The sequence below is a fragment of the Lissotriton vulgaris genome, chromosome 2_1 (assembly GCF_964263255.1).
Source record: "Lissotriton vulgaris chromosome 2_1, aLisVul1.2, whole genome shotgun sequence".
In the NCBI taxonomy this organism is placed as follows: domain Eukaryota; kingdom Metazoa; phylum Chordata; class Amphibia; order Caudata; family Salamandridae; genus Lissotriton; species Lissotriton vulgaris.
Window position 1 is genome coordinate 281,852,316 of NC_141687.1, and position 18,818 is coordinate 281,871,133.

Consider the following 18,818-nt stretch of genomic DNA (forward strand, 5'->3'; position numbering starts at 1 on the left):
TGCCGCTCAACTCTGACAAGACGGAAGCACTGGTCTTCGTCAACAAGACCTCACCATGGGATTTCACCTGATGGCCACCGGAGCTAAGACTAACACCCACAGACTACATAGGAAATCTAGGGATCATCCTAGACAACAAGCTCATCATAACGGTTCATGTCAACACTGTGCATCTCCTGCATCCACTTCTTACGCATGCTGCAAATAATCTTCAAATACTTGCTTCAGAACACCAGATGGACCATCATGCAAGCACTCATCACCAGTAGGCTGGGCTACGGCAATACTCTCTATGCCAGAATCTCCAAACAACTCCTACACAGACTCCAGACTATCAGAAAACGGCTGTAAGATTCATATTCAACATCCCACATTGCACACACATCACACCGCAACTCAAGAAGCTTCACTGGCTCCCCATTTACAAGCACAGCCAATTCCAACTTCTCTCACACACACACACACACACACACACACACACACACACACACACAAATACAAAGCCCTACACAACACAGGACCAGAATACCTGAATAGCTGCATCCACCGGCACCAACCCACCAGGCACCTACACTATGCCTCACTTGCACATATTCCCAGTTCCGCAAAAGGAAAACTGGAGGTATCTCGTTCTCCTACATCGCACCCAAGACATGGAACAACGTTCTTCAACACATGAGAGCCTCCTCCTCACTTCTTCAGCTCCATAAGCTGAAGACCTGGATCTTCATATAAGCACCTTTAGGGCCACAAACCTACGCTCCTTCTCAAATGCCTGGATATCCTCTCGGGTGATTAGTCCGCTATACAGAGCTATATAACAGAACATGTTTTGTATGCTGGCACCAAGCAGCCATGCACAATACAGGTCACATCCTTAACCCTTTCCCTGGATGCATCTGCTGAATTGCTAGTTGCCGTACTGAAAATACGGTATTGACAGATACCTTTTTGGCCAATGGTTTACAAGGTCTGCAGGAGGGCGTGTAATCTGTGAAAAAAACATTAACTAGGTAACTTTATTACCCTTATATCCTGGCTCTATCCCATTCTTAATTAGAACCCAGAGCCATTGAGAAATTAAAGGAAATAAAGGACAGAATAGGGCAGCAAATATATTTCTGACAGGGTCAAGCCTGGAGAATGCTTCCGTTAGCCCTGGTGGAGTGTGCACAGAGACACAATGGGGGTTGGGCTTCACACAGAGTGAAGTAGTGGTTGACAAATTAAAGCATTCATCTGAAAATGGTGGCATTGGCAACTACTCAGCTGGCACCATTGACTCAAAAAAATCAAACATACAATTGATTAGTATAATGCAGGTTCCTTGTTCTATTCAGATCAATATACAAAGCATATCTTATGTCCAGACTGCGCAATGTCTCCTCGGACAAAACGAAGATGTCAAAACAAGCTCCTCATTCAGATGAATCTCTAAAAGTAAGAGTGGGAAGAAATCATTTAGATTGTAAGACATCTAAAATGGGTCCATCATCTGCCCTCTGCTCTTAAAACTGATCTTGGAAACAGCAGCACCGATTCCTTTTTGGGTGTGGAAAGGCTCTGTTTTTTCTAAAATGAGTTTCCTCTTTACTAGCTTTAGCAGTTCTTGGGATGCAGACTGGAGCAGGCTTATGTGGCTGAACAGAGGCCCAGGGGACTCTGCACTTAAAGAACCCAAGCATTAGTGGTTATCTGGTCCCAAGGGTGGCAATATATTCAGCATGTTATGCCTCATTTCCAAACTGGAATCTCAAAATAGGAGTCAGTTCAGTTCAGTAGATCTTTATTTCGACGATTAAAAACCATCATAAAAATACATTATACAATAACATTACACTACACAATAAAAATTTCATTAAATTTACATTTCTGCACTTTTGACAGGTTAAAACTATAGGGAGTAGAAGGTACAATTCATGGAGAGAGAATTATATACAAAGGTTGGTTACTTTCTTGTTTTTCTCAGTCTTACTGCTACTTTTAAAAAGCTTATAATAGAGCATAAGGTGTGCATATCACTCGCTTTCTGTAAGAAAAGCAGTGCAGCTCTTGCATGACGAAATTTCTGCATCCTAAGGATGTCAACCAAAAATATACGCCTAGGATTTAGATAAAATGAACATAGAAGTACAAAATGAAGGGTGTCCTGCGGAGACCTATTGTCGCAGCCGCAGGCACCCTTCTGCTCAATCGTTACAGTAAAACCAGAGGGATAAGCTAAAATATTAGGTAACAGATTAAGCCTAAAACGGCACATTAAAAATCTATCATGCTGATTATACATCAAAAACACATAGGGTTCCATGCCCGCCCCATTACTAACTAGAGCATGAGCTGCTATTGATCTCTTTAAGGATCCAGGACCAAGTCTGACAGTTTCAAATTTTTCTAAAAGCAACTTTTTGACCCTTGATTTACAACTGATAGAAATTGAGGAAGGGTCACTAAAAAGGAGATACTGGTCTATATTCTCTAAAGTGCATTTAACATATTTTAACGAGGGAATTTGTAACCCCTTATCGATTTGCAAACAGCCTGTGACAATTTCCCTGCTCAATGCTGCTTCCGGGTTGGTCAAAATTCTGATCCATGCTATAATTGGCCTCAACTTAACATAGTCTGAAATATATGGAATCCCAAGTTCTGCATGAACAATTTCGGCAGAGGTGGAGTGTGGGATTTTCAGGATTCTGCAGAGAAATTTGTCTTCCTCTACTTGTAATTGTTTGCAGTCCCTGAAGCCCCACACCTCCGCACCGTACAGGGCCTTTGCAGTACTAATTGAGCCATATAGAGTCATTACTTGTTCGGGGCACCATCGTCCCAACCTACGAGCAAAGCTTAGTATTGCACCGTTCGAAGAGACCAGCTTAGTACAATGTTCCTCGACCAGTGCGCTGAATTGAATTTCACCATCAAACAAAAGGCCCAGATAGGGAAAAGTGTTTACTATATCCAATATGTGTGACCCCATTTTAAACACAAACTTATTTGAAGGTTTTTTGCCGGCCACCATGACAAAGGATTTCTTCAGATATACAGATAGATCTAAGTTGGCCATGAACTTGACAAATCCGTCCACCAGTTGTTGTAGACTCCTTGGTGTTCGAGCAAGCAGGACCGCGGCATCCGCGTACAGAAGTACTGGGATTTGACACAATCCTACTTTGGGGCAGTCCACAGCTAAGGAGAGGAGGGTGTTCTCCAAGGCGTTGATATAAAGTGAGAAGAGGAAGGGGGCGAGAATGCACCCTTGCCTTACTCCCCCCGAGCACGGAAATGGATCAGTACGCCCCCCCTCTGGGCTACAGCGGACGCTGGCAGTGGTGTTCCAGTGCAACTCTTTTTAGATGTTTATCAGCCCCAAATCTATGCCTATCTTATGCATCATGGCCCACAGTTTATTCCTGTTCACGTTGTCAAAGGCCGCAGCCAAGTCCATAAATCCCATGTAAACCGTGCCCTTACTGGCTTTGGTGTATTTGGCAGTTAGCAGGTATAGGTTCAGACACTGGTCGCTGGTTGATTTACCGGCTCTAAACCCGTACTTATGTCAACTATAGTGCGGTGCTCCTCTGTCCACTCCATAAGCCGATTCAAAATCACTCGACCTAGTATTTTGGCAGAGACATCAATAAGCGAAATCGGCCTATAACATTTTGGATCATCCCTACTCCCTTTCTTAAAAATGGGTACAATCAATGCAATGGACCAGGAGCGTGGTAGACCTGATCTAATAGCCGCGTTTAAAACCCTGGTTAGGATTGGGGCCCAGCGGTCTATGTTACTTCTATATAAATCTGGTGGAGTACCATCTGGCCCTGTAGCTTTGTTCGGGGTCAAACCTTGGATCGCCTTTGTTATCTCCTCTATTGAGAAATCTATTTCAGAACTCCGGGTGCCCTCCCAGCCCCCTTCTTGGATTGCTACCTTTGAGTTATTGTAAAGACCCTCAAAATGAGCAACCCATTGCTCTGGGAGGATGTTGTGCTAATCACCGGGGCGGTGTTATCTTGAAAACAGGGCCAATTTACAATCCTCCAAAATTCAGCAAAATCCCTGTTTTCTCCCGCCTCTCTCAAAACAGCCCATACTTCTGCTTGTAGGGTGGTCTTCCTCTCCTTTACCTTGGTTTTATAAACTGGTCTACAGTTCGCCACTTCTACCTTGTCCCTTGGATTAGCTTTAAAGCATACTTTTAGGTTCCTTAATGCTTTGGAGCAATTTTTATCGAACCATCTTGGTTGCTTAATACCCTTACTTGGGCCTCTTGCTTCCAATAATTTATCAACCAGTTTTGTCAAGGATCCAAATGTTACGACAAACTCTGGTCCTTCTTTTAGAAGGTCCAGACAGTCTTCAACCTGTTTTCCTCCTTTTTGGATTAGAGTTTTATAAAACTCCTGAGGATTTATTTTCATCCACCTTAGTCGCCTCCCCTGATCTATGGGCCTCAGGCTAATGTCCCCTTGATTGTTCTTACCCCCCCCCCCGCCAGTGTGTGTTATTTCCATAACTAAGGGGTTATGGTCACTTAAGGTGCTCCATTCCGTTCTAGCCTTTGCGATTCTATTTTTAGCAAAGGTAGATATCATTATGTAGTCTATAATGGTGGAGCAACCTCTTCCTTTAAACGTTGGGACAAATGTGCCCTCTACCTCCGGGGCTATCAAGTCAATGGTATGTGCTAATAAGTTGGTTTCTATCAGTTTAGTTAGTGCTGTACCCTCGTGGCTATGTTCGAAGTGCGGCCCATTTTTAAACGGGCAGGTGTTCCAGTCTGTTGATATGGGGGACAAATTTGGAAAGAGGTGGCAGTTGAGGTCACCCATTAATAGTACAATTGGTCCCCCCCTCTTTCCTCTGTTCCGCCTCTTGTGTGAGTCTTTCATCTATCTCGCATAGGACAGCATTCTTCCCATTTATTGGCCCTGAATTATAAACATTAAACAGCTGTAACCTCAACCCTCTTCCTTGGAACATGACTGCTTGAAGGGTATGTGACGTCCAGGCTAGTACTGACCATCTACCTTCTAGGGTTAGGTCGACATAAAGTGCCAACCCACCTCTCGCTCTTCCTGCTCTGCTTTCTTGTGTAGGCACAAAGAAGCACTTAAAGCCCTCTATTTGGTAGGGCGAGGGGTTAACTGCCCATGTCTCCTGAAAGGCTAGTATATGAAAACCCTGAAGTTGATTCCTCCAATCTGTATTTTCAAATTTTCCAGCTAGGCCCGCTATGTTCCACAACATAATATTCATCTTTCCTCCTCGCTCCTCCCCTTCTTTTGTACCCCGCTCGCTTGGCCTAAATTTAGCTCTCCTCTCTAGCCTGCCCTTCTCTTTTTCTTTAACTTGGCTGTGTGGGTATTCTACGGATTACTTCCTTTGTTCACTCCCTTGGACTTCTGGCTCACTCTCAACAGTTATCCCCCTTCCGTCCTTCTCCTCACTTTCTACACCTTCTTCCAGTAGTCATTCATTCTCATCCAGGGACTGTAAGGGGCTGAATCTGTTAGTCCACTGTAATCCACCCTGGTATGGTAAGGGCTGGACACCATACTCATTGGGCCTTGCCCAGTGTCCATCTGTGAATCTGCCCCTTCTAATCTGTTTGAAGTTTGGCGGATATATGACAGATTTCCTGGGATAAAAGTACCCTAGTGGCATGGTCCTTATCGTGCTGGTTGTGTTTCTGTTGTAATTATCCAATATCTACTCCACTAGGTTCGGGTTCCTGAAGTTAGCAATGATACAGGTCCCTTCTATATCTTTCCTTCTACTGCCAACCCAGCTTGCCCTCCTTAAGTGTAAGATTTCCCCCCTTCCCCCCCTGCAGAGGCCTGTGAATATTTAGCCAATTGATGATCTTATTTTTAAGTTCCATGAGCGATTCTCTCTGCCCCCGTCTGAGCTCAGGTACCCCCGCAAAGATGACAACAAAGGGGCTCGCTTCTGGGGTAGATTTACACATGGTAGGGGGCCTTGAGATCTGTCATTTCGCTCCATGCTTAATTAGGAGGAGTCTGTATGTTTGGGGATAGCAGTTGTCTCTGTCTGCATTTGTATTGCATGTCCCTGTCCTTCTGTTTTATCTCTGTCCAAGTTTCCCTGTGATTGCATTGTTCTATCCCCCCCCCCCCCCCTCTTTTACCCCTTTGGGCACTGCATGCACCTGCGCAATGATACATTGCTCATTGCTTACACAATTGTTAGATACTGGGAGTTGTTGAAATGGTAGATTAACTACTGGCAATGCCTTATCTGATTGGTTGGCAATTAACATTTCTTTAGCCTTACCCTGTCTCTGCAATTCATTGGCCATTTTATCTAGTTTGCTAACTAGCGGTTTAATTTGACTGGCTATAAAAGCCTCCAAATGCTTTTACAGATCTAGAAATACAGTATCCAGCCACCCCGGGGGGGATTGAGGAAAATTTATGTTCTATTATCGAGACCTCGTCCTCTGTGTCTTTTCGCTTATAGCCCTTAGTGAGCTTTTTCCAGGTCTTTGTGGATTCTTATTGCCACGCTTTTTACTTCTCTTCCTAGATGTACTATTTCCCCCTCTATTTGTGAGTTCCTCCTCCTCTATTACTAAGTGGGCACAGGGGACAGCGTTGAATGAGTTATCCCGGCTGCCTTTGTCTAATGTGTCACTAAGGTTCAAATCCCCAGTTTGTGTAGGGGTCAGGGGCAAAGTTGTTAAGGTCATGGATATGCGCCTCTCCGCGCGCTCTATGTCCCCGGCAACCTTCCTTAACATTAAATCGATTACTGTCGGAGTGGCTTTATGAGCCACTACGTCACTTGTCTCTATCCCTGAGTTTTTTGATTTGAGGGGGGTTCCTGATTTGCCCTTAGTAGAGTGGGTTTTAGGTTTGGTAGCCATAATTTACAAACCGTGGTTAGCACTATTTCCCCCTTCCTCCCAGAGAACTAAATCCAATGGTGTTATAATTATCCTAGACGGCTATATCAGTTTCCGCTGATGTTTCAGTCTTAGGACCTCATATTGTTTAGTTCGCTTATTTCAATATAGTACAATGCCCAGGACCTCCGGCAGGTAATTTTTCTTTAAAAATGCCAATTTAGCACTGAAATACCTTAGGGCAAGTCCAAGGGGGGGGTAGCCCGTCCAGTCCATGGACGTCCCCGGACGGCCCACCCTCTGCCCGGGCTCAGCCCGGCGTCGCCCACGCGCGTCCCGCGACGCAGGAGGAGTGGCTCGTCCTTATGCGCCTCCGGGCGTGGCAAACTGAGGCTGCAGGCGGCGTCCCCGAGTCCTAGCAGGGGACGCTGGGAAGCTTTGTAGGCAAGCTTTGTTGAGCGCTCCCCCCTCTCGGCGGCCGCGCCGGCAAGTGCGGCGGTGGGGGAGAGCGAAACAAGAGAGCGTGGTGCCCAGGGGTCCACACAGGTGAGTGGTGGTCCGGCAATGCCCCCAGCCGTTTCACAGCCCCGCTCCCCAGCTGGAGCGGCTCGTCCTTATGCGCCTCCGGGCGCGGCAAACTGACGCTGCAGGCGTCATTTACCACACATACCTCACCCATGGCAAATGTATTTACCAGGTATGGCAAACCTCACCCAACTTGTGATGAGAGATTTAGTCTATTAAATGTCCCAAGTAGCATGGCACCAAAATAAATGGGAAATGAGAAAAATAAACAAATATTAAAGAAAAGAGAAAGGAATGACAGAGCTAGAAAGATGGAGATACTGGGGATATGCAAGTTGGGAGCATAAGAAAAAAATCAAACAATAATTTTGCAAAAACAAAATCAACTTGGCAATAGCCATTGCAAGGAGCCATTAACAGATTGTGAAATGATTTAAAGCAATTGTGGAAGAAAAAACAAACTGCACAATGGGCCTTGTGGAATTGACTGGTGGTGTCAGTTAATTTAATATGGTGCACTTTTCTAAAATGTGTTTGGAGACTCCTCAGGAAACACAATTATAGATGTAAGAGTGTTCTGATATTTTAAAACTAGTGAAACACCACATTTAATGCATCTACCCTTCGACTCCTTGCAAACAAGTGCCAAGTACATGGAGGCAGGTTCTCTCTTATCTCCGTCTAAGTATATGTTCCAAGCAGACCCATTTATTTCTCTTTCTCTCTTTAAAGTTTCAACATGCCTGCTGCACAAAAACTTCTCGAACTGGAAAGACTGACAGGGGCTGTCATGGACCTTCAAAAGCCATTCCCCAATGATTTCAGTTCAGCCAGGAAAATGTCAGATAAGATAAATGGCCAAACAGACCCTAATAAAATATTAAAAGGGGCAATACTGTAGCTATATATCTGTGCAAAATACGGATACAAAAGCAGAGGCTGGGACTAATGGCTCAGAGGACTACTGCATACAGAGCATAAATGTGTGTGTCCTCATGGTTAATTGGTTCAAATCCTGTTGGAAACACTTACCCTTCTACAGTCTATAAAACGATTACCAGTGTGTTGGATAATAATAAACATCTGTTATTTTGAGCCAAGATACCCCAAGGTGGCGAACATGCACTGTACACAATGTTTTTTTTACATGACTGGCAGTTTGTCACATAGTTATTGTCTTACCACCATGCCTCGAACTTTAAGAGCCTGCGATGGGTTCATTTTACATAGCTGTCGAAGAGCTTCTGTCCGCCGACGGCCTCCAACGTTTTCCTCATCTTGCCGTTCACCATTCTTTATCAAACCCCTACAAACTAAATGTCAAGCAGAACGAATGAAGCAATGGCAGTTTCACGCTCTTCCAATAATTTACCAAAACAAATAACATTTGCTACTTGAAAAACCAATGTATCTTACTCACAAATTTTACTCTTGGCCTAAAAACTGATAGCTTATCGATCGACACAACCATGGATTCTATTATTACTCGTATTCTGTCATATTTCTAAATTCAAGCTTTGCATATCAAAAATATGAATCTCATAATATCAATATGTTTACTGTACAAAATAGGGACTTCCTTTTTGAAGTGCGCTGTAAGGGGGGGCAGGAAAAGTAGTTTTGCACGACAATCAGTCTCATTATATACACACTTACTCAATAGCCTAATGTAAATTAACCTGTGTATGTTTATAACAATAAGAACAAAAGATGGTATGGATACCAAATTTTCTGATAATCACATTAAACACCATCAAATTAATTAACTGTAGTTTATTACCCATATTAATATTTTAGTATTTATAAGGCTTACCTGGACCGTATCAGTATGAATGCGCTTTACATTGAAAAGTCCCAAATGCAAAAAGGTTGAGATGGCAAAGGGAGCAGAAAAGCTTAAAAACAATGCATCAAAGAAGGATGATAAAATGTTTGTTAAGTTTATAGGTTCGATGTAAGCCAGTTGGCATGGAGGTGTTTCTGTAAAGTGTGATTGGTGTCAGATCACCATTCTAAAACTACTTGTTAAGTGCTCCTGTAGCCTTTTGGCAAGGCTCATGCTTTATTTAAAAAAAAAAAAAAAGTGTCCCCATTCATGTTAGTTCTTATCATATCATGGTGCACCATAATGGAATGCAGTTCCACAGAAAAACTTGCACACATGCACCTGAAGTTTCAGGCCTTTGCTGGGCACAACGTCTGCTTTGTTTGGGAAGTTTATCCTCTGAAACCAATGCAGTATTACCACAGGGCTTATGATACCATTTTAGGGGATGGTATTAAAAATCAATGGTCTTAATCAGAACAATGCATACATCAACTAAGAATTCTGACAACATACAGATACCGTGTACATCAATCACCTTCATTAAAGCTATCAGGGACATTGGCAACAAGAAGGCACAAGAACCAAGCTCCATTGCGGACATGAAGTAGGGCTTCGGCCACATCTATTATTGGTAACAGGGAGGGCAGCTCTGAAAGAAACCAAAAAGGCAACCATAAAAATAAAAGAATTTATGCAAAAGTCATGTTTGTGTACACTAGACATATCTGTTTTGATGCAGTTTTTAATATAACATCTTGCCATCGGACAGGAACTTTAAAGAAAACGTTTTAACCAAGAACAAGTGCAATACCTGTGTATTTATAGTTCTTTAAGTGTGTAGGACTATTATATTTCACTAGTGAACGAAAAGGTTATATTTTGTTCTGAAGATCAGTTCCATCTACATACAAAATTATACTGCATATTTTAGTCCATAGGTAACAAAAAGGGCACATCTTAGTGTAGTCATACTCTATTTGATGCTGCTTCATTAGCTAGACTAAAAAACAAATATCCACATCACACTTTTACTGCATGTTAATCAGAGGTTCCATGCCTCTTCTGAGACAGTTCCAGTTACTAAAGAAAAACAGTGTTTATTAGGACTGATGGGTTGATGTGTTCTTCCAAGCAAACAAAACATGGCAACTATTCAAAATTATATTCTATTTAATAATAGTATGAAGAATTTTTTTATCAAAAAGCTGAAAAACGTATCCGACGAGGCACTATGTGGTTTATGTAATTTGATGTTGCTTCTATTGGTAAATATTTGTTTTGTAATTTACTAATTTAGCATTTGCAGGTTGAGAAGGACCTAGGACCCACTACAAGAAAGGACTTCATTCTGGTATTTTACTATAGTGTTTGCTCCCCTTGTCATTATGTTTCAATGCTTAGCACATTATACTCCTAGCCAAGGCCTATTTTGGGTCTTTTATGTGCATGATTTTTGCATTGCCTATGTATATTCCCTATTTGAATCTCATACTGTTCTGTTACCTGATACCCTTTGGTCCAGCTAGTGCTATACAAAACTACTAAAATAAAATAAATTACCTCATTCCCTCAATTTGTAAAGCGCTCGGATATCCTTCAGGAGTAAGTTTGCGCCATATAAAACTTTATAAATAAATATAACTTTAAATAGATATGTACATATCCTCACCATAACCTTCATTTATATACCCATTTTCTAGAAACATCTGTATATGTGCTGCAATGTAAGAAAAATGTTTTACAAACATATTTCAAATAAAGTATATTGAAAAATGCAAGTTTCCATGTCATGAATGTTAGTGGATTGTCCAGAGTGGGAGGACATCACAATATGATTTTACTAACAATGTGGAATTCTCTTTGTAGTACCTGCTTGTAAAATACAGAGGACATCGGCCGCTTCATCCAAATAAACAGGACTCTCGAAGATCTCACAGGACTTGAGAAAAAATTCACCATTTGAATCAGACACCTAGATGACAAGCAAAAAGAGCAAAGCTATTTAAAGGGCATGTGGTTGGGATTTCAATTTTAATATTGTCAGGTGAGCTGACAACAGGATATAAAGCGTTGAAAAAATAAGAGCAAAAAAACGTACCTTATTCATAATAGCCAATAATTCACTCAGAACAAGTCGCAGTCGCCTTGGGGAATCACTGTGTTCAAATTCCAGTGTGAGGCCATGTTGAAGTTGTGAAACCAAGATGCTTTCTCCACTGCCGCCTCCAAGTTTGTGTCTAGAATTTAAAAATGTAAGCATAATTTAAAATCTGATCACAAAAATATACAACTCGGAAAAACAATACTAAGAATAGCTTTTCTGACACACGTTGACTTCAAGTAAAAGCAGAAAAAGAATTGCATCCATAAAGTAGAATTGGTTCATTGTATATTCAATAAGAATGTTATTGCAGCTCAATCTTGCATACACTGTAAGTATCGTAGAGTTGAAAATACTACACCGGATGTACTACAACTGTATTAAACTGTTCAGAATGGGTAGGGCATCGAGCTCTGGATGCTGATGGTGTATTTCCAAAGAGGGAACATTGATATATACCATATGGAGATGCCCCAAAATTGAACAGTTCAGGAGGGATGTGATACAGGAGCTGGAAACAGAAGCAGTTATGGGCCTGGGGATACCGGGAATGATCCAACGAATATTTCTCGGGATCCCAAATAATGCAGATATTCTGCGTCGACGGCTAGGTTTTGCATGTTTGTGTTCATAGTAGGCAAGCAAGACGTGGCCAAGTTGTGGGCGCAGAAGCAGGCACCGACCATAGTACAGTGGTGTGAGGGAATAAATATGTGCATGAAAGCACAAACTGTGGTATTTGAAACTAGGGGGTGCCCCAAGAAGTTTAAAAACGTGTGGAGAAGGTGGAGAACCTACCATGGGCTTGAGGTACTAAGACGAGATGCGGAAATGAAGGAACTTTGGAGTGATATCACAATTCCAACCACAGTAGGGAGAAAAGAGGGAGGAGCCTACAAATGATTAGGATTGAGTAGCCCTGGCACCAAGAGGGAGAGGTCAAGGCAAGGTTTTGTGCCTTTAAAAATCAATAAAACGAGTTCTTTTATCTTGCTTGTACTTCAAAGGTATATCAGGCATACACAGTATTTGTTCAAATACCCCTCACACACCAAAAGGGCCCTTGCTGTCATGCTTCATCATCGGGGATCCTCGAGCAAAAACTACTTCACAGAAACTATCCAAGAGAAATTGTGAAGAAAGGCCTAAAAAGGGCTAGGAACAATAATAGAGAGGCTCTATTGGAACCCACGTTGCCAAAGGAACAGGAAACCAGACCAATATGTGTAACCACATTCAACATCAACTCAAACAAGATCACTAAAATAGTGAACAAACACTGGAAAATTCTTAACTGTGGCTCTTTGAACTCCCCGAAACCAATGTTCTCCCACAGAAGGGGGCGCAACTTAAAAGACATCTTGGTCCACAGTAGACCTAGAATAATGAAAGACAGTGGCCCTCCTAAATTGATATCTGTAAATGGCCACCATCCTTGTGGCTCATGCACATCTTGTGAATCCACCAGTAAAAGCAAAACAATCCGCAACGTGGTTTCACGAACTGCAACAGCAGAAATGTTGTCTACCTTATCACTTGCCCATGTGCCAAAGAATACACTGGAATGACTTCTAGACCAGTCAAAACTCGTATTGGTGAACATCGAAGCAACATACGTTGCAAAAAAACCACGACTAAGATGGCCTCTCACTATCTAACCATGGGCCATGGTATTCAAGATCTTCAGTGGACAGTGGTTGAATCAATTAAATGCGAGCAAGATCTCCTGGAGAAAGAGCAATGATGGGTGTTTCGTCTTGGGACACACATCACAGGGCTGAATGATGACATACCCTGGGCCCAACTGAGCCAGTAACAACCTCTATCAGGAGATCAAAACCCTATTAGAACTGGTTGTGGTCTCTCCAACTTGAACTGGTCCCACTAGCGATAGGCTGTTTGCACTCTGCATGCCACTGTAGAGTAAGTACTAATTGCACAATGACCGGTCTCTACTCGTGTGTGTTGGCAAGCCACTTTAATCACTCAGCGATTGTTCTGAATAGGTTAGGGCCCATTGTGTTCCTTACCCTACATTAGTATTGATTAACTGTTTGCAAAAATATGGGCCCACTGTGTTCCCTACCCGACATTAAGATGGATTTTCTTTTGGCTAGTATGCGGCCCCATAATACGTATTGACGTGAGGCTTGATACTGGATCCATGAGGCCACCCTCCAGACCTGATCCAACTATACAACTGAATATCAGGTATCTTCTATGTGACACCTTCACCCCAATACCCCCATTTTGCGCTTTCTAGGCAAGATGTGCGCCTCCTTTTTCGAATCCTGATTCACCGCCCGTAGCACATACAGACACCTCTGCATTAACAGAACCACATGCAATTGCCAAGTTGTCTAGCCTACAGATTTCACAACCAGTTCAGTTTCACCACTGGCCACTCCAAGATGGCGCCCGTGTTTTTGATCCTTGATACGGTTCCAAGATGGCTCCTGTTTCCATCCACCTTCCTGAGCTTACACCGCTCTAGTGTTCTGCTCAATCAGCCGCCCCTCCCAGGTACAGGTGCTAGAAATTATCCTATGTACTCTAGTATATAACCGCATGCTCCTCTTCTTCCTCTCACACCTCGGAAGCCGCGGATGAGGGAGGATGCGAGGACTGCTCGTGAAATAGTAAGTACGGCATAGCCGTGTTAGTGAGCCTTATGCCTAGACTTTCAACACCTGCTAACTTGACCTTACTCTAAACCATGGCATGCCCCACTTTTACTTTACCAACAGATGGAAGTTCCATGTACCCCTTTTCCAGACCGGCTCATTTGGCACCGACTCCTAATTATTCCAGTATGTATTTAGTCCTTAGTCTTTTAATTTTACAGCTCACCATGGACTTGTACAGAACTTCACGACATAGAGAGTGTGTTTTATGTTAAGTGTTGGTTTTGTCTTGTAGTGTTTTTCCTTTCACCTACAGGTCACAGCACCTAAGTGTACTTTTACTGGCAATCGCAAAGTCACCATGTTTTTCCTTCCACAGGTGATATATGAACGCGCACTGGGACGCGCAGTTAATACTTACGTGCTCTTACTTTATCTTTGCAGGCCCACGACTCAGAAATACTGACAGGGCTAGAACTGTTCAAAATTGAATGCCATATTACAGTTGTATTATAATCTATATTCTATTCACTTGTATATACACCTAGCACACATCGTTGCCAACCTTAGTGAGTGTGGCGCTCTAGGTGTAATGGTGGAAACCAAAATAGCGACACAATTGACAATGTGAGACAGCGTGGGTTTCTTTCTCTGCCCCCATGCAGCACTGCCTACGACCCAGTCCTGATGAAGATCCTGTACTAACTTGGATCGAAACGTCGTCGACCTTCCAGCGCAAATACAGGTACGAGATACGAAGTGGTTAACCAGATTGAATACTCTCAAAAATGAACTTTTAATCTACTTGGAACCGCTGTATATTAAATAATTCTCTGTATATATTTTTTCACTAGTCACTTTGCGCCACCCACGCTGTCTCACATTGTCACTTGCGTCGCTATTCTGGTTTCCACCATTACACCTAGAGCACCACATACAATTTGGGTTGTTTTTCAGTTGTTGTGATTTATATATTGCAGTGCTGCCATAACTGTAAATTATATCCCTGTTTCGTCTTTAAATACATAAATGATGCTTCTAGCACATGTCAGAATTGTATAGAGTCTCCTTCCCTCTTTCCGGATAATGTTTTTACATATCTTTACTAACTGTCTTTAATCAATACCAGTTGGGATACTGTTGTTCTTATATAATTACACCCCAATCCCAACACGGTTGACGGGTACCCTACTCCTGTTTTATTTACAACCTTAGTGAGTGATAGAGGGATCTGACCCCGTCCTGACGAAGAGGCAGTCAGCCTCGAAACATGTTGACGACATCAGGAGAACTAGCCCATTGTTAAGCTAGATTGTCTCCGCCACACTATTTTTAATGATACCAGCCTATGACTAATAAATAATTTTTTGCTTTCATAAGGCCAGGTATTCTTTTAAATCTCACTTTTCCATATGACTCCTGACCCTACTCATACATTACACTTCACATAGCACTAACAATATCTAAGTGCTCCAGCGTAGTCGCTAGTCGTAGCACGCCCGTCCCGCAGCGGAGCAGGAAGACCCCGATGATGAAGCAGGACACCAAGGGCCCTTTTGGTGTGTGAGGGGTATTTTACAAATACTGTGTATGCCTGATATACTCTGGCTCACAGGAAACCTTCTAGAGGTGGACCTTGTTGTTTATTTATACCATTAACTGGAGGAGGGTGCGCCCACCCGAGTGCTTTCTAGCACTACCTCTTCACTCCCCTCTTTTGATTCTTTGTTTGTACTTCAAAGGTGCCTGAGAACACACAGCAGTCAATCTGAAAGGGACGATAGGGAAAATGCTTTCTTAAGTACCCATCTTTTAATGCTTTCTTGAAGGACATCAGTTTTTCTCTTTTCCTCAAAAATCACAAGTGTTTGTCCACTTATTGAGAGTCTGCCTCGTAAAGGATGAAAGATTAAGATTTTGGCGTATAATTTATTACAGTGATATATGAACGAACGTAAGCACCTTAAGATGACACTGTTCTATAAAAATCTTTTAATTCTTAATATTTTCAGCATTGTAGCTATATATGAAAAACTATTTATCAATGCTTCAATAAACATGAAATATGAACTGAGTGCTTTTAATACAGGCTTTAATTCTGATAATCAAGTGCCTGATCTACAGATAAGACTGAAAGCTACAATTTGCAAAGCTGCAGTATTTTTTTTAACATAGGTCCATTTTTGTATATCATTATATCTGGGAGAAATTAGTCATTTATAAACTCTTGCAGTAGATAAAAGAAGATACAGTAACTCCAAAATACAAAATGGTTTAAATAGTGCTTCAATGTTTTTGGTCATTTGTAAATACTAAAATGCAGCAACATGGATCCCACATGAAAAAGTAAAATTCAATTCTCGAAGGATTGGCATTCCGAGGCTTTTTTAATTTAACACTGCTGTCACACAGATGGTGCATTGTATTGAGTGAACAACAATATCAGTAATAACATGCTACATAACAGCAGCATTTCATGAACACAAACTCTTCTGTAACTGGTGTGACAAGTTAAAACAACATTTTCCATCGAGCCAGACAGTGGTGATACACACCAGTGGGGTTACCACTAATGAAAAAGGTGGGTATGGGTGCTCAACATAAATTTGACACAGTTATATAATAACCATATTTTTTAGTAACAGGCAATACTGTTGCGTAGCAATGAAATGTGGTTTTGCGTCCAAAGCACTTGAGTTTTGTGTTTCATCAATGCATATGTGGTTGTTTTTTTGCACACTCGCTCATTAATATGCACATTTGTGCTCCAAAATAAAAAGGTTACACAATATACAAAAGTAAGAAATTAAGCTTTTTAACAGCCTAACAAATTAATTTAATTAGCATGTTATTAAAAGGATTTGCAAATTTCTGTGCAAAAATTAGAGACATTACCTGAGTTGCTGTTCCTTATTAGCATCCTGCTCCAAGGCATGAAAATCTACAGATAGCAGTGCTACTATAGAGTTCACGGCTTCTACTCCTGATAGGAGTCGAAGAATGAGTTTCTTGTCCTGAGCCCAGCTTTGGCTTTCGTCAGCAGGGGCACAAAGAGCCATCCGAACCAAGCAGGGGAGGAGGAGCCTCAGCTCTGGGTCGCTTAGAGCCGCAAGACGCTCCACATCAACTTTCTGCATAGCTTCAAAGGCAAATGGACTGACAAACTGGAGGTTGTTGCATTCACCCATTGTAATGCTGAAGGAATTCTTGGTAATTTTATAAAAGTCTAAAAAGAAATACAGACATAATATCGTAACATTTTTGAAAACACATGAACTTCAATTAACCACTATATATTTGCACTGTGCACCAGCCTAAAGTAAGATGGACCTATGCCAGGAACATAGCATCCTGTGGTCTGTCGAGAGGAACACTAGAGGTCAAGAATAAGAATGATAAGGACACACATCTTCTGTTGGTGGTGAGGAGGACTTTAGTAGGCAATACCATTTTCTAATATTTTAACTGGCGTTGGTGCAGTAGTATAAGAAGTAGATGTTTCCTCTAACATGTATGTGATCAGGAGTGTTTTAGACTACTGCACTGCAAGGTGTGAAGAGCATGTTGAACTGTAGGACTTTTACTCTTCTTGTACACTCGCACTGTTGAACATGTTTTCAAACAAGCAGAGCTTGGGATCCCCCCATGAAGCCTGTGCGTGACTAAGTGGCAGTCTGCAAGCTGTCAGGGAGGAACAGACTGCAGAGTGTCTGTCCTGTCCAATGATGCCGGCTTTAGAGCGGTTGCCAGACTGTACCATAGGTTAATGGTTATGGTGGAGGAACTGCAGGAGTTGCCCATTCTCGTTCACAACAGAATTATTCTTAGGATAACCAGATTGTGTAAAATGATGCAGGCCTCCAGCAGAGTGATGTCAATGCGGGAGGTGACAACACCTCAAAGAAGTCTGGCGATGACTCCTGTTTTAAAGTCATCATCAGTCTGATAATCATTTTGATGGTGCCCTCCCTCTATTGTGTTAAACAGTTCACATTTCCCATTCAATCATGCATTCACACTGAGCACTATGATATCCATCCATATCCATACTAATAATATAAAGAGACAGCCTAAACCTTTGAGGCGGGTAAACTCAAAAAGTACAGCACCAATCACAACACCCAATACAGCGTTGGAAAGGGCAGTTGCAGTAGAAGGACATAGGCTATGCAGACGCCCACCATATACATTTAAAAGGTGAAAGAACCGTGCCAGCAAAGTAGTCCCTTGTGGGCGTGTCTGCGTTGTGCTGTGGGTGTGACAAACGCTGGGGGCGTGTGGTACGTTACGCCCTTCATGCCATGTTCTTTTATCGTGTGCTAATCCCACCCTGATCCCTTTAAAAACTCCTGCACCCCATAATCATAACCCACCCGTACTCCTTAAAATACCCCAACACCCTTAAACACTAACCCATCTTAACCCTATAAATATACCCTGTACCCCAAAACCAAAACCTATCCCTAAACCCTAAAAATACCCCTGTAACCGAAACCCAGCCCTGAACCCTATAAATACCCCTGTACCTCAAAACCCAAACCTACCCCTGAACCCTAAAAATACCCCTGTACCCCAAAACCCAAACGAAGCCCTGAACCCTAAAAATACCCCTGTAACCCAAACCTACCCCTGAACCGTAAAATACCCCTGTACCCCAAAACCCAAACCTAGCCCTGAACCCTTAAAATACCCCTGTACCCCAAAACCCAAACATAGCCCTGAACCCTTAAAGTAGCCCTGTACCCCAAAACCCAAACAAAGCCCTGAACCCTTAAAATACCCCTGTACCCCAAAACCCAAACCTGGCCCTGAACCCTTAAAGTACCCCTGTACCCCAACACCCAAACCTAGCCCTGAACCCTAAAAATA

At 42.3% G+C, this 18,818-nt stretch overlaps 1 protein-coding gene across 4 annotated transcripts in view; it reads right to left on the reverse strand.

Moving 5' to 3' along the window:
• The window catches only part of INTS2 (integrator complex subunit 2), a 306,784-nt gene that overhangs the window by 279,291 nt on the left and 8,675 nt on the right, over positions 1 to 18,818 (reverse strand). For all 4 annotated transcript variants that reach the window (XM_086954934.1, XM_086954935.1, XM_086954936.1 and 1 more), the window contains exons 2-6: positions 16,845 to 17,175; positions 11,323 to 11,461; positions 11,094 to 11,196; positions 9,760 to 9,873; positions 8,579 to 8,709 (exon numbers count right to left, since the gene is read on the reverse strand). In XM_086954934.1, coding sequence (XP_086811060.1) covers positions 8,579 to 8,709; positions 9,760 to 9,873; positions 11,094 to 11,196; positions 11,323 to 11,461; positions 16,845 to 17,137 — 780 coding nt within the window. In that variant the 5' untranslated portion in view covers positions 17,138 to 17,175. The remainder of the gene's footprint in view (positions 1 to 8,578; positions 8,710 to 9,759; positions 9,874 to 11,093; positions 11,197 to 11,322; positions 11,462 to 16,844; positions 17,176 to 18,818) is intronic.